The following is a 15,942-nucleotide window of genomic DNA, read 5'->3' as shown; positions in this document are numbered from 1 at the left end:
ATTTCATTTTTCAGCGATTAGTAGACGGCGCAAAGGATAAAAAATTCGAAGAATTTATTTGTGAGAGAAAAATTTTAAACGAGATATTCGACAATTATCAGAATCTGACAATTGTCCAATCGAAGAATATAGAGGATATAATTTGCAGTGATTCCGGAAAGAAATTCATTTCCGATATTCACGCAAATTTTCATTTTGAGGATTACGAAAAAATTGTACGTAAGATTATGCTTAACATGGAATAAAAAAAATCATATTAAAACGTAAGTACATATAATGTCGATTGATTAATAAATATAATATTGCAGATAGAAAATACTTTGGCCACATTAGTCAGTATGTTTTTTAAATATACTGTTGGAATCGAACAAGCCAATCTTACAACAGTTGTTCAGGTCACCAGAGCTTTCGTTTCTTATTTGGAATCTCCGAGAAGGGATGATCCAGATTGGAGTATTTTCGAAATTAATGAAAATTGGTCAAAGGCTTTCGAGGATACTCGAAGTAAAGGAAGATTAGACGTGTGAGTAGTTTCATCTATAAATAAATAAAACTTCTATACGATCTATTAGAATTCTTTTAGTATTCCTCGATGCCAATACATTATAATGTTCTTAACAGCTTAGGAATTCATTTGAGTGTTGCAAAGATGTGCGGTTCCCGTAGTTTATCCTATTTCACGGTAAAACCTAGATTACAAGATATGAATAAATTAGCTATAATTATTTTGCGAGATCTTCAAACTCAACCAACTAGTTGGATCGATCAGTTTCGTCGGCACAAATATGAGCTGATAGAATCATTTTATCTTACCGTCACGGACAAAGAAAAGGTCAGTGATAATTCGATTTTTTTTTTATCCTTAAAAAAAAAAAAAAAAAACCTTCGAAGAGAAAGTAACCGATTGACAATTGTAACGTTCGTATCACTTACAGAGCCTGAAAATATTAGAATATTCGAATTTTACGAAATCGTATTGCATCGATAAGAATCCACCAAACTTAATAGCATATCCTAAGGGATCGGATGAGAAGCTTTTAAAAGAATTGATTTGTCGTGTTTCGAGATCTGTAGAAAATGATCTAATGATAAATATCAACGTTGTCGATTTCGATGACGAAGGTTTATCCAAAGGAAAAATGAATACCTTCAATTGGACGATGTTCAACGAAGAGATCATTCAGATTTACGGATACATTGACAATATTTTATTTCAAGAGGACGAGCAGTACGATCTATTGAAATTGGAGTATCTCAAATCTAATTTTAAAACAGCGTGGACGACAAATCTCACTTCGAAGGACGCTTGGGAGATTAGGTACGCGTTTAATTTTTAACGAAATGAAAAGGTGCCAATCGAGATACCGATAATTCGATGACAAGTTACATTTCTTTGCAGCGTAGGTGTTTTATGTAAGATTTTCAACATAATGGAAAAGCCAATTTTCAACATACAGGAGCAAACTTTCTGGAAAAATATCAACGCGATCGCATGGGCTTCATCGATGATCTTCGAAAACTTAGAAAAAACTATCAATCAGATTCGTAAGAACGATGGTATGATTAAGCTTCCGGAGATTACAAATGATCTACCGGAAACGCAAATCTTATTGGAAACTTTCTTTCGAAATTTCTTATCGATCATATTCGATGTAATCGATTTGATTTCATCGAACTTTCCTTTTCATATTGTGAGTTATTTATATTTGTATTAATTATAGTATCGTGGCTCATCGAATTTCGTTATTTCTTTTTCTTTATTTTTTTTTTTTTTTTTTTTTTTTTTTTTTTTTTTTCTTTTTTAGATGAGTAATATCGATAAGTATAAAAAACGCGAATCTGACTGGCCATGTGTGCATAATGAGAGTATCGGTGAAGTTTTGGAATTAAGGAATGGAAGTCGATCATTTTTAAGAGAACTCGAGAGAATAACTTGCGATTCTACTGGATTTATTAAAGAGTGGGAAAATCATCCCATTATAATGAAAGTTCGAAATATCGTAAGTAAAGATTTTCATTTGAATACAATTTGACCTTAAGGATTTTCTCATAGTCGGAGCAAATACTATGTATCTTTATGTTCTTGTTATATAGATTCAATTCAATACCCCTGCATTACTACCACCATTTAATTGGACGTTGGGATACACGAAATTCCGTGGTCTAGTGGAAACATTTGATACTTTCATTATCGACACAAAGGAAGTAATTTTAGCAGAAAATCCAAAATTGCTGCCGTATATGAAGGTGGCTGAACCGAAAATAAAGAGAATCTTTGACGAACGTTTATCGAATATTGAGGTCACTAGGAGGTAAAGATTGTATTTTTTATCGAATAAAAAATTAAAAAAAGACATAATGCAAAATATAATGAAGTCAAATGATTAATAGGTCATTTCTGGATTATATCGATCTGAAATTAGACGAGACGATCAAAGTGTTTCAAAGTAACCTCACGATGAGCGATTTATGGAAATTGAAGATTACTGGGATCGATAGGATACTTGTCATTGGAAAGTTTCTTTCGCATGTCCTCCACGAAGCACTTTCATTTGTGAGGAATATTTTTCAAGATGGTCGGTTTCGATTATTCGCTCTAGAATTACATGTAATTAAATACAAAGATTTTTTTATTAATACAATCTTTACTCTTTTTCTATAGGATCCAAGGACATCAATTTATTGTCCATATTAGGTTTCAACAATGAGAGTGTGGTCTCGATAATTTATAAGAAATTATCGTATATTTTATCAACATTGGTGAACGGCCTGTCTGATAGCAGAATCGAGAATAAAATTTTACAAACATTAAAGAACCATGCGAAATTCAATTGCACAGATTTATTCGATTGGTGGTCCGACGTTAGAGTCGGCCTTAGTATCGAGGAATACACGATATTAAAAAAGTTTACGTGTTATCTTAGTCCAGAAAATTTCAATGGTTATGTGAATTTCGCTGCTACCGAAAGGGAAATATTTTGGAAACCAGTAAGTCGTTATCGATTGTATATGTTAACTGTAATCGGTGATATCTACGATTTTGGAAAAGCTATAAATAAAATATTAAATACAACGGTAACTATCGAGAGACCTTTTACTAAGCTATACTTCAAGAATGTATTAATAAAACTGAGGGATTCACTGGAATATGTCGAGTCAGCTTCATTTAAGGTAAATTAATGAAAATTGACTAAAGTTCAATTCTATTCGATTGAACGCAACAAGTGTCCGTTCTGTATTTTCAGATCGCAGAATTAAATACTACATGGGCAAACCACAAGCTGATCATTGAAGGTATTTCCGAAGCTTTGTTTAATATTGCCGAAACTTTGGAGACTTTGGAAATAAAGGACGATGAAATGTATATCTGGCAAGCGGTGAAAAGTGGCGATGTTCAACAATTGTTAAAAATTATGGAAGCTTCGCCCGAAGAAGCGATAGCGTTAATCGCTAGGCTTTTAACGATAGATAAAAGGACTTCTCAGATTATGCCTTTTGAAAATATTAGAGCAACGTTTTGTGATCCTCATTTTATTCCTAATTATTGGGCCACTAAAGATAGGAATTCTTTCCTAATGAAAGTTTGCACTTTCGATCCGTATCAAGTATTGAAATCTATTACCAGCATCGAATTATATGTAAGATATTTTACAAATATATTATATAATGCTTGATATTTTTTAATATTACAGATATACAATGATTTTCGTCTTTTAGGAAGCTGTCGAAGGAAAAAGGGACGTTGTTATAAAATCAACACCTTTACCATTATCATTGATAAAATTCTTAGACGCGGTAATAAAGATTATATCTTCGAACGATAATATAATCGTTAGATCAAACATCTTTAATTCGACAATCTGGAGAAATTTATCGTCGGACACGTGGGATCTTATAAAAAATGCCGAAGCTTCATGGATTTACGAAAATATTAAACTTGAAGAGCCCCCTAAGGATTTAAACAAATTGATGAATCCATTGACGTTGGTTATAAGATTTCTACAATTGCTAAACTTCTTAGCGGACCTTTTGTCGGGTGGTGACATTTGGCAGAAGCTAAGGAACGTCTACGAGAATACGAAAATCAAACCAATCTTGACGCTGATCGAAGACATGCCCAATCTCGTTGTCACCGTTGTAGACACATTCTTCACTTCGGAAAGATTAAATGACTTTGTCGAAAAACTTTTTCTCGGTCAAGTAAATCCTTGCGACATCGACAGGTATTTGATACCATCAAGCTTTGTAAGAAAAAAGGGTCTTCTTTCGAGCATCACTAACTTTTGCCAGAACGTCCTTGCGAATGATAAATTCCCTAATACTTTGGACCTCTTATTTTTCAACTTAGATAACGTGGTACGTTATTTATAAAATAAACGAATATCATTGTCTTCATAACAATGAAATGTATTTTTAATTCTACGGAAAATCTTTTTTCAATCCTTTTAAGGAAAATCTCGAGATATAAAGTTTATAGTTTCTATTTCTTTCAGAGTAACTTTGTTACGTACAATGGTACGGAAAAACATTGGAATGAAAGTTATTTTGTCGAAGAAATTAATAGTTCGTTATATACTTTAATTCGCGTGAGTTTGGAAGGCTATAAGAATCTAAAGGTTCCAACTTGGTGGACGTCTTTTGAGGAGGGTACTCTCAAAGACTTTTCTTTGGAATACAAAAAGAAGGTAAAGCGAGTTTAAAAGGAATTTCTCTAAAGGGCAACGAACTTTGTTATTAATTCGAGAGATTTGTTTTAGGACTTACGGACATTGGCTCACTCGGTCGTGAATAAATTAGGAAGTTTGGTTAAAAATCTTGTGAAAACATCATCTACTGCCAAGCAAGTTCATTTAAGATTACCTTTAATCAATATTAGTTTCGTTGTCAATTAATGAATAAGTTTTTTATTTCAGAGAATGTTCATGGTGCACCACGCTTATGATCGATATCGTAAATTCACAGTTATCTCGACATGCGCTTTATGCACAGCTTATCTGTGATATGAATAAATTAAACAACTCTGAAATTCATGATCGACTAATTCATGAATTTTATTGGAACAAAACTGCGAGCATGGTGGGTGTTCAAAATAGTCGATCTTTTAAAATGCACCTATAGGATAAATAATTCTTTATTCATTAACATTTCATAGATCGAAAATTACAAATATTTAAATAATCAGAAGACATTAAATGAATATATAACCAGTATAGAGGCGACTTTTCACTATATCGCAGACATCGTTGTTGATTTTCAAAACGAAACATATAAGGAAAGGATCAATCATTGTTTTCACAAGTTTATCGGAGATCCAGCGTTCTCGAGGCCGGGCTTGTAATAAAATTTTCTTTCTTTTCTTTTCTTTTTATTTATTTAATTTATTTATTTTTTATTTTTTGAGCATTATATTCGATAACAATTAAACAAAGGAATGCAATGCTTTGCAAATGAATTATTAGACATATTATTTTCAAGATACGTAATATTCGTTACTGGGATTTTGGATATGCTACAAAGGAATACTCATTTGATTGATATTGCGAGACATCATGAGAATATAATTAATTTGACGAATCTTGCTGAAAAAAATGTGCCCATTTGGAAGCCATTACGAGAAGTCGTGAAGAAGTCTGACGTTGAACTCGTTGATGATTTCTTACCGAATGCGACGATCAACGTGAATGCTATATTGAGTGATAGAAATCATTCTTTATGTCGAACCGTTTTCGAGTGTAAAAACGTGAGCGTTCTCTATCAATTCTTAAGCTCGAAGAGGGCTGGCAAAGTTCTACGATACGATCTCAAAGCGGCCAAATATCCGTCTGTAATGGATATTTCTGATCGATTAGCGAAGAGCTTAGATCTGTCTCTGATAAAACGGAAAATAATACATTGGCGTCAAAACGCATCGTGGGATCTGACATGGTTGAAACAGATCTTACATCATTTAAGTGTTGTCCTCGGTGAGGGTGGTAATCTCTTGGACGTTGCCTTTAAGATAGATTTCAAGGATATTTCCAATGTTCTCAGTATGCCAGATATCGTAGATGGTGTGGTTAATCTTCTGAAGGACAAGACCATCGATAAAATATTTTCAGGGTAATGAGACGGAAGTGGATCGCTATGAAATATTTTTCCTATAATCCTTTTTCTTTCCCGCTTACCTCCCCTTATGATCGTACAATTTTTACAGAATGCACGAGATTCTGGAGGACGTGGAACCATTTCTGAATGATCAAAATTTGATCAAAGATTTGTATAACATGATCGTTTCTTTGGAGTCGATGGAAATTTTTAAGAATTTGGGCTTATTGAATGTTAAATGTGCGTTAACAATTTTATTAAAGATTTTCAATGACATTATCCTTTTCCTTTTTCTTTTTAATTTTATTAATTTATTTGTTCTTTTTTTTTTCTTTTTCTTCATTTTAGATGTCATCAGCGATATGTTCGATAATTGGGATACAGTGAGAACTTATTTGATCAATAAGATAAATATATCGAAGGAGGTAGCATTGATTTTGAGTCAAGCTAAAATCGACATGATATCGGTTTTTATGAAGGAAAAACGTGCGTTTAGTTTGAAGGATACGATCTGTTCGCCATCTAAGTTAGGAGATATGTTAAACGTTGAACAAACTAATATAACGATCGATGAAATTAGCACGGTACTTTGCAACTTGAACAATACGCAAACGCAAAATATCGCTATCACTTTAATTAAGAATTTAAATTTCGATTATATTCTCAAAACCGTAAGTATTGATAACGAAATTTAAATTAATATCATTTCAACGTAGTTAATAATAACAAGAATCATGCTTTTAGTTATTAAGCGCAAATGTAAAAAACATCATGGCAAATGCGAATTTAACGGAAGCCGAAGGAAAATTGGTATTGGATAATCTAGGAGTCGTTTCCGAATTGATTCCATTTTTTAAGGACAAACTTTCAGGGAACTTAATTTCTGCTGAGAGTTTACAATCCGAAGACGAGTCCGATGCTAAAGAAATAATATCAAGTTAGTTCTTTTATTATAAATTTTACGAAGATAAGACAAGAAATATTTATAATATTTAATTATTATTATTATTATTATTATTATTATTATTATTATTATTATTATTATTATCATAGGCTCGGAATTTCTTACGGATTCGAGTAGAATGCTTTGTGGTAAAAAGATAATAGACAATAACAATGGATTTTACAAAATGATTGCAAGTATTCAGGATAATACGAAAGAAGATGATCAGATCGAGCTCGATTCTTTACCAAGTAATATACTTACAATTTATGCGAATATATGTAAATGGTTCGCGGTTTGGTGCGATTAAAAAAGAAAAAAAAGAAAATAACGATCATAATCGTTGCAGGTGATTTCTGTAGGGAGACTTACAAGAGTTTAACCAACATGGGTGCTGGAAAGATTATTTGGTCCTATGTTAAACCATTATTACGCGGTCAGATACTTTACGCGCCTGATACTATCGTGATTAAAGAAGTTATGTCTATCGCGAATGATACTTTCGTACAGATGGATCATTTTAGTCAATTGATGTATAGTTTCGTGGAGACACTTAAATCATTGGCAAGCCTTTCGGAAATGGGTGATAGTCTCAACGAATTGCAGGATATTATGACATCGAAAATTATGCGAATAGCTATCAAGAGTTTTGGTGGTGGAAACTTTGAGGGTAAGAAGGATTACATAGTTATTATATATTAAATAGAGTTTTTCGAAGATTATGATTTTCTACTTATTTGAAACGCGAATATTCGCAGGTGATTTTTCGAACTTTAATATCGGCGAGATAGCATGGAGATTAAAAAGATCGAAGAGACTGATTACTATGGTAGAAATGTTGAATAATCTGATGGATTGCGTATTAATCAATCGAATGAAAGGATTTTCAACGGAGGAAGAACTCCAAACGTACGCTCGTTCTCTCATGGAGACAAACGAGTTCTTAGCAGGAATCGTCTTTTTAGAAAAGGAAACGGAAAGGTCTAAAAGATCATTGGATTATGGATTATCGGATAATGTCACGTACAAAATTCGTATGGACGTAGATTATGTTCCGTCGACCATAAGATTAAAGAATCAATTTTGGATACCTGGACCGGAAAGCAGTTTTATAGAGGATCTTAGATATCTTCGAGGTTTCATACAGCTTCAGGATGCCATTGATCGTGCAATTATTAAAATAAAATCTCAAAAGGATCAAAATTGGAAAACGTTCACGCAACAAATGCCTTATCCTTGTTGGAAGCAAGTGCCGTGAGTAATCCATAACAGTTTAATTATTAATTCAAGTAAATAAGTAAAATGGAAGATTTCAGAAAGGGTAACATGAAAAATTCAATTTTAGCTTTCAAACGACCCTTTACGAATCTCAGGGACTTCAAGTATGCTTCTTTTTTGCCTTTATGATGTGCGTTGGATCAATCGTTCGACATATCGTATGGGAAAGAGAATCTAGGAATTCTATGGTACGAAAGAAATATATTAAATATCGCTTGATTGGATTACATTGATAAAATTTATTTATTTTTCTTTTTCTTTCTTTTTTTCTTTTTTTTTTTTTTAATCAATCGTACTATTCCAGGTGATGAGTGTTATGGGACTGAAGCCTTGGCGAAATACCTTTGCTTGGTACATAACTTCCTTTATCGAGCTATCAATCATAATTATTTGTATCAGTTTGATTCTCTTGGCTGGAAAAATTCTTCCAAGATCTAATCCCATCCTGGTTCTAATTCTTCTCTTCGATTATATATTTTCTATCTTAACGTTTTGGTAAGTTATTTTTCTTATTTGTCAAATAATTCTTAAAGAATTTGTCAACGATCAATTAGTTCGTTCATTTTATTTTTGATTATTTAGTTACATGATATCGACTATGTTCAGTTCAGCGAGTCTTTCTGCAATTACGACAGTAGTTATGTTTTTATTAACTTACATGCCATATATTATCGTTATCGCAATGGAAGCTGTTTTTGGCTTGACTTATAAATTATTAATCGTAAGTAATTCTTTCTAAGGTATATACATTTTCTATCGTTCATTACGAATGTTTAACTATTTTCTTTTTTTTTTTTTCTCTTTTTTTTTTTTTTTCTAGTGTCTCAGTATGTCAACTAGTTTCTGTTATGGTTGTCTTTATATTGTTCGCAAAGAAGTACAAGGTACTGGTGTCACGTGGAAAAATATATGGGAAGAATCTAGTCCTGGTGATCCAATGTCCTTAGCTCTGATCCTTTTTATGATAGCTTTTGATGGTTGCATTTACGTTTTGATTGGTTATTTCATCACAAAGTACACCAATTCAGGTAACTTCATTCGATATTTTCGAATATAAATATACATATAATATAGTACATACATATATATGTAATAACAAAATTATTATTAGAAAGAGTAAATTATTAACACCATAATTATAATAATTAATATTCTCGGGAGAAGGTACTATTATTGGAGAATACGGAAACTATTACTCTTTATCTTACCAAGTAAATATTTTTCAAGTATGCAAACTTTTTAGCATCTATCTATCTCGTTGAAAGACTGTGCTACTGTTTGAAATTAACTTTATATATATATATATATATATAAGGATGAGGATTTGAAATATTACAAATAAATTTTTTCAAAATCATTAAATAGAGCTTATAATTTAGATTTACTTTCAGATTAAATGAAATGAAAAAGCTATAATATTGTTTGTCTTTTCTCTTGTTTAATAATTATGAAGAAATTAAATTATAACATTTATAATACCTTATTCTATATATATATATATATATATATATTTTTTTTTTTTTATATACATATAAGACTATAACATTCTTATATACATATAAGACTAATAACATTCGTCTTATGGTGAAGGTTAACTTATACTAAAATTTTTTTACATGCTTGTGTTTTACGTATCCTATTTTTATACAGTAATATTCTATATTTATTAATAGTATAGATGTAAAATCAACTTGTGTTTCTAAATTGTTAAAGGTAATTAAAATGAATTAATTTAACGTTGTACTCGATCTTTCATACGTTCATATAATAGGTAAATAATAGAGAAATATATTCCATGTTTCTTTTTCATTTTTTGTTTTATTCTTTTTTTTTTTTTTTTTTTTTTCATAAAGAAACATTGGTAACTCTTTCATTGTAAATAATTAAATTCCGTCGAATTTTTATTCGATTTTTTGTTTTGTTTCGAAATGCATTTATGTGAGAAATAAAGATTCTAAGATTTTATAAAAAGTTCTCGTAGAAACGGTAAAAACTATATTAGCTCTAATATAATTGTAGATTTGGTTAAAGAGAGATTTGCTTAAAAAAGATATAATTTTAATGATCTCGTAACGAAAAGGATAATGCTTCCGAGCGTTGGTAATGTATATTTTCTCATCAAATTGTAGCTTTGGCGAATGTACAAATAGGAATGTGTAGCTTATAAAAGTCGAATAAAAAAGAAAGAAATATTACTAAGAAATTAGTTCGGTAATACGGTTGTAACGCTTAATAGGATTATTCGTCCTGCAATTGTTCAGTTGGTAGATTTTTTGAAGATATATTACAATGCGAGTAATACGCGTTCTCGCGTAATTACATTTACATAATTAACGAGGGGAAAGAGGTCATTCACATTATTCCTAACGCACATTCTATTTTCGTGTAGTTTTCGTTAATGCAGGAATAAATATTAACGAGCGGAGAATTCATTAATGATTAATAAGAATACATTAGACTCGGTTGAAATATATTGTTCCGTTATTATTTTCTTTTTTCTTTTCTTTCTTTTTTTTTTTTTTTTTTTTTTTTTTTTTTTTTTTTTTAAGAGATCATAAAAAAAGGTTTTTTGTTCGCGAAGAAAATAGAGGGGAGAAGGAAAAAGAAAAAGGACGTACTTTAAGTAAACGAAAGAAGAAAAGAAGAGAGAGAGAGAGAGAGAGAGAGAGAGAGAGAGACAAAAAAAGAGAGAGAGAAAAAAAGGAAACGAAAGAGATCGCCAAGGAGACGAGCGAAGTTTCTTATCTTTTCTTACTTTTCTTTTCGTTTATTTATTTCTTTTTTCTTTTCCTTTTTTGTCCTTGTTTTTTTTTCCTTTTTTTTTTTTTTTTTTTTTTTTTTTTTTTTCCTTGAAACGGCCGAGCATTACCGATAATTTTCCAGGCAGGGACTTTCTTGGTTTGAGGTCCCGTAGCTTATGGTGGGCCAACACACGTTCTCTCTATGGCAGGCCCAGTTACCTCACCTTCGTCAACAACCTCTATTTCACTAACGACGTTCTGCACCTTTCAACCACTTATCAAGGTATCGCACTCTCGCAGCTTGCGGACGCATACGAGCCGCAAGCGGATATCTTGCTTGTCCTCGTATTTCCGAGGGACCTTCATTTGCATTCCGTGTCAAAGAGAGCAAGAGAGAGAGAAAGAGAGAGAGAGAGAGAGAGAGAGAGAGAGAGAACGGAGGAGAGGAATATGCACCGATCGTTCGTTACTCGAGTAACGATCTGTTGGTTACCGTACATGCATAATTCAAAATTTATTACCTTAACTAACGTTGAATGGAAAACGATTAGAGTTCGTTCACTCTCATTCGTTCTTTCTATCATTTGCATGCTTCAATATATTCATCCACGTTATTTCCATTATTAACTAAAAAAAAAAAAAAAAGTTCTATTCATGTCTCTACTTTTTTTTTCTTTTTTTTTTTTTTTTTTTTTGTGTTTTGGTTTTTTTCTTTTTTTTTTTGGTGTTTCGTTCTTCGTTGTTTCAAGTAAGCCCACCCTCCCCCAGAGAGAAAACTTGAGATTTAACTTTGTATGTATAGCATGTTAATGTCAAATCGGGCATGCCAATCGAAATACATATATACTTCATACTTTTATGTATTGACTATTTGAGTGTCGCTTTTCGTCGATGCATCGTGTTTCTATGTATTTTCTTTTCTTCTTATTTATTTATTTCTTTTTTTTTCTTTTTTTTTTTTTTTTTTTTTTTTTTTTTTTTTTTTTCTTTATTTATTTATTTTGTGTCTCAAGCATTGCTTACAATTCGGCGCTTTTTCTTGATTTTCTTTCAAGCGTTTTTCGAAACGTGGAATAACAGCTAAGTATATTGAACACTGATTGAGATTATATTTGTTCTGCATGTCCCGAAAGATTTCTATTATAAGATTTAATTTATAAAAAATTATAATATTATCGTGGATGAAATTGGGATTCCAACAATTGCATCCATGATAGCCTTTATCAGTTAGTGAAAAAAAAAAAAAAAAAAAGAAAAAAAAAATAAATAAATAAATAAAATCGACGATTGCTTTTTCCAAATCGATATAGAGGACGATTCAGACGTGAGTAATTTGACGGTGAATGAGAAACAAATCGGCGTGAGTTTCGACAACGTTCGTAAAGTTTATAATACTGACATTGGAGAAATCGTAGCCATTGATGACTTCACTTTGAAGCTTTGCGAAGGTGAAGTGACCAGCCTTCTTGGAAGAAACGGAGCCGGAAAGACAACAATCATGTATGCAAAATTTGTCTTTCTCTTATAACGTATTAATTATTTTAAATGACGTTTATCTTTTTTCTTTATTTCGTCAAAAACGAAAAATAAAAAAAAAAAAAAGGAAAAAAGAAAAGAAAAGAAAAAGAGAAAGGAAAGTTCTTTCATATGGGTAGAATAATCGGTTCGAATTAAAATGATCAGTGAAGGGAAATATTACGGGAAGTTGGTTCCTCGAATTGTACGCTTTCATTTCAGCAAGATGCTGACGGGTATGGTAGCTCCGACCAACGGTGAAATATGTTTGAATGGTGAAGAGGGTTGTAAGCCAGACATAGGGGTGTGCCCTCAGGATAATGTGCTCATCGACACTTTGACGCCAAGGGAGCATATGATCTTTTATTCGAAGCTCAAGGGCCAGAAAGACAATATGAATATGGAAAAAAATGTTAACGAGTAAGCCTGAAATATTATTGCTATTGATCTTCACGGGGAAAACAATTTTTTCTTTTTTTTTTTTTTTTTTTTTTTATATATATATATTTAAATTAATTAAAATCGATTCAACATTTTTAACATAATTAAACGTTAATAACTTTCGTCGAAAGTAATTTTTGAAAATTTTCAATTTCATTATAAATCATTTAAACTCCGATGTTCTTATTATTGTTGTTTTTATTTCTTTTTGTGTTTCTTTTATTTAATTTATTTTTTTTTCGTTTTTGTACAATAACAATAACAATTATTCTTTATTTCTAGTATGCTAAGTTCGTTAGAATTAGGTCGACAAGAGCACGAGCCGGTGTATCGTTTATCGGGCGGTACAAAGCGTCGACTCTGCGTAGCCCTAGCCTTTTTAGGTTCACCAAAATTGGTGATCCTCGATGAGCCAGGCGCAGGTGTGGATCCTGCAGCCAGAAGAAGAATTTGGCGGCTGATTGATCAACATCGTATAGGTAGGACAGTTCTTCTTTCTACTCATCATCTGGACGAGGCTGACATGTTAAGCGACACAGTAGTTGTCATGCACAAAGGGAAGATCCTTTGCACTGGTTCACCGTTGACTTTAAAAATGAATCATGGCAGAGGTTACAGATTGAATGTTTCTTATCCACCAACCAATATCTCTAGTGGATCTATCGAGAACAAGAACTTGATGATACTTCGAAATATCATTGAAGGCATTGTGTCTAATTATAACATTAATGAAACATCTGAAACTGAAGTCATCGTTACTCTTCCGTTTCAAGGAAAACATGGTAATAATAACGAGTAAGTTTTATTTTTCTTCCTTTTTATGATACTAAAAGATATCATTCATTATCAAATTTGTCGAACGTTTTCTTTTTGATTTCTAGCATAGCCCAAGTCGCAAAGGTACTCGAAGATAATCAAAAACTTTTAGGATTCATTCATTTCTCCTTGGAATGTGATACTCTCGAAAGAGTCTTTTTGGATTTATGTGCACGCGCCGATAATAATTCATTGTTGAACGGAGCTAACATAAACAATGCTGACAAAGTGAATCATATTGGTTAGTACTTATTGAATCAAAGTTATTACCATGAATCGCGGAATTACTTTTTTTTCCCTTTCTCTCGATATCACGACGAAATCAAGTTAATAAGGTTTTATTTGTTCCCTATAAGGATTGCCCCTTTCGAACGACGAGATTGATATGATAGATCTAGAACCCTCGCCAAAGCCTACAGCATTCAGACAAGGAAAGGCTTTATTGAAAAAGCGATTGTGGCATTTCGCAAAGGACTGGAGATCGCCCTTGGCCACCCTCATTTTACCGACCGTCTTCGTTGCCGTGGCGATGGGGTTCTCTCTAATAAGACCACCATCCGAGGACGAGCCACCACTGGCACTTAACCCGAGGCTTTACGATACCCATCCAACTTACTTCTACAGGTATATTACATAAAATATGTATTCGAAACTTACGAACTTTCTGCCGGAATGAATATTTTACGATGGCTTCAAATTATTCATATTGTCGTTAATCGAACGTCATATCATTTTTTAGTATCGATAACAGCAATGATCCATTTTTGCAACACGTGTCTCTTCAATTACACGATAGATTTGGGGACGATTATGCTGGTGCTTGGCAAACTTTACCAAACGTAAGAGAAATCATTGTAAATCACGAGATATATTTATATCATCTTTATGTAAAAATTATTTTAGGATACGGGGACGTGTGAATGTGTGGATGGTCAACAAACTTGTCAAGGTGTGTCACAAGCGGTAGAAGGACTTTTACAAACTTTACCTGGTCGACCAACTCTTGATTGGATTGTTTCAACTCATCAGGAATATATTGAGAGAAGGTACATAAGGTGTCCTAGAGAAATAATTTCCTCGTATAACAAATTTATCTGATTCAATAACGTTCTATGATTTCAATACAGATACGGTGGATGGTCACTTTCACATTGGAAGGACGATCCCCTTTTCGTCATTTGGTATAACAATAAAGGTCATCACTCGATGCCGTCCTATCTTAACGCCCTAAACGAAGCGATACTTCGTGCTTCAGGAGTCAACGGACATTTAACGACCCTGAACCATCCATTGAAGCTTTCAAGAGACCAATTGAATCGAACCACATTGTGAGTTATCAATATAGCGATTGAAATAGTTCGTATGGCTTTGGACGTTTATGCGAGAAACTAAAAGGAAGCTAAATGCTAACCATCGATTTCTATAATATTTGCATTTTCTCGGATATTCAGTTAAATTAAGATCGTCTTATATTCAAAGACGAACTTCATTCATGGTTGAATAGCTCTGAAAAGGTCGCACCGATAGGTGAACTAAAATTCGTCCTAGTACGAATGTTACGTCTTTTCACGAATTTGGAATACTTAAGAGTTCTAAAACGAGAGAAGAGAACTCTTTGCTTGTACGTGTTACTTGGTTCGTTTACTTTTAATTAACGTTCCATATGATTCCGTCTACACGCGGATAACTCGTTTCGCGCTTTCACAAACTTCTCCTCTTTCTTTCTTCCTCTCTCTCTCTCTCTCTCTCTCTCTTTTTCTCTCTTCGACGTAAGCTTTCCTCGTGATCCGATTAACGATTCTACGTAGATTCGTAACTCCTCGTGAATACTAATGATATCCCAACGGCGACGTATATACTCTCGTATCTAAGCTTTTTTGATCGTAGAGAAATTTTGTACTTCTTTTATATTTCTTTTCTTTTTTTTTTTTTTTTTCTTTTTTTCTAACGATCGAAAAACTTTGTTTCTGCGCTTACGTTCACACGAGGCTTATCTCGAATAAAGGACAAATAGACTTGTTTATATATTTTTCGTAGAAGAACATAAAGAAAATTGATTTTGTTATATATTTGTCTTATAGATTGCAACGCGTCGCCGACGTTGGCATTGCCTTGGTTCTTTTA

At 32.6% G+C, this 15,942-nt stretch overlaps 1 protein-coding gene across 2 annotated transcripts in view; it reads left to right on the top strand.

Moving 5' to 3' along the window:
- Window positions 1-15,942, top strand: part of LOC124950069 — a 33,147-nt gene that overhangs the window by 9,424 nt on the left and 7,781 nt on the right. Inside the window, exons 9-44 of one of the 2 annotated variants that reach the window (XM_047496224.1) lie at window positions 15-215; window positions 309-523; window positions 622-832; window positions 936-1,318; window positions 1,400-1,691; window positions 1,806-2,000; window positions 2,095-2,312; window positions 2,392-2,576; window positions 2,663-3,171; window positions 3,246-3,638; window positions 3,718-4,356; window positions 4,494-4,685; window positions 4,758-4,840; window positions 4,914-5,076; window positions 5,153-5,334; window positions 5,476-6,099; window positions 6,194-6,324; window positions 6,433-6,755; window positions 6,829-7,021; window positions 7,138-7,278; window positions 7,377-7,697; window positions 7,786-8,281; window positions 8,373-8,493; window positions 8,610-8,800; window positions 8,888-9,026; window positions 9,126-9,333; window positions 11,189-11,329; window positions 12,357-12,546; window positions 12,784-12,981; window positions 13,285-13,797; window positions 13,884-14,059; window positions 14,175-14,442; window positions 14,558-14,657; window positions 14,722-14,864; window positions 14,946-15,146; window positions 15,900-15,942. The exon at window positions 15,900-15,942 is cut by the window's right edge and continues 138 nt beyond it. In XM_047496224.1, the coding sequence (XP_047352180.1) occupies window positions 15-215; window positions 309-523; window positions 622-832; window positions 936-1,318; window positions 1,400-1,691; window positions 1,806-2,000; window positions 2,095-2,312; window positions 2,392-2,576; window positions 2,663-3,171; window positions 3,246-3,638; window positions 3,718-4,356; window positions 4,494-4,685; window positions 4,758-4,840; window positions 4,914-5,076; window positions 5,153-5,334; window positions 5,476-6,099; window positions 6,194-6,324; window positions 6,433-6,755; window positions 6,829-7,021; window positions 7,138-7,278; window positions 7,377-7,697; window positions 7,786-8,281; window positions 8,373-8,493; window positions 8,610-8,800; window positions 8,888-9,026; window positions 9,126-9,333; window positions 11,189-11,329; window positions 12,357-12,546; window positions 12,784-12,981; window positions 13,285-13,797; window positions 13,884-14,059; window positions 14,175-14,442; window positions 14,558-14,657; window positions 14,722-14,864; window positions 14,946-15,146; window positions 15,900-15,942 (8,922 nt within the window). The remainder of the gene's footprint in view (window positions 1-14; window positions 216-308; window positions 524-621; window positions 833-935; window positions 1,319-1,399; window positions 1,692-1,805; window positions 2,001-2,094; window positions 2,313-2,391; window positions 2,577-2,662; window positions 3,172-3,245; window positions 3,639-3,717; window positions 4,357-4,493; window positions 4,686-4,757; window positions 4,841-4,913; window positions 5,077-5,152; window positions 5,335-5,475; window positions 6,100-6,193; window positions 6,325-6,432; window positions 6,756-6,828; window positions 7,022-7,137; window positions 7,279-7,376; window positions 7,698-7,785; window positions 8,282-8,372; window positions 8,494-8,609; window positions 8,801-8,887; window positions 9,027-9,125; window positions 9,334-11,188; window positions 11,330-12,356; window positions 12,547-12,783; window positions 12,982-13,284; window positions 13,798-13,883; window positions 14,060-14,174; window positions 14,443-14,557; window positions 14,658-14,721; window positions 14,865-14,945; window positions 15,147-15,899) is intronic. The other variant, XM_047496225.1, reaches the window with a different exon arrangement.

Source organism: Vespa velutina, chromosome 6 (assembly GCF_912470025.1).
Source record: "Vespa velutina chromosome 6, iVesVel2.1, whole genome shotgun sequence".
In the NCBI taxonomy this organism is placed as follows: Eukaryota; Metazoa; Arthropoda; class Insecta; order Hymenoptera; family Vespidae; genus Vespa; species Vespa velutina.
Note: the sequence above shows the minus strand (reverse complement) of the source record. Positions and strands in the feature narration are given on the sequence as shown.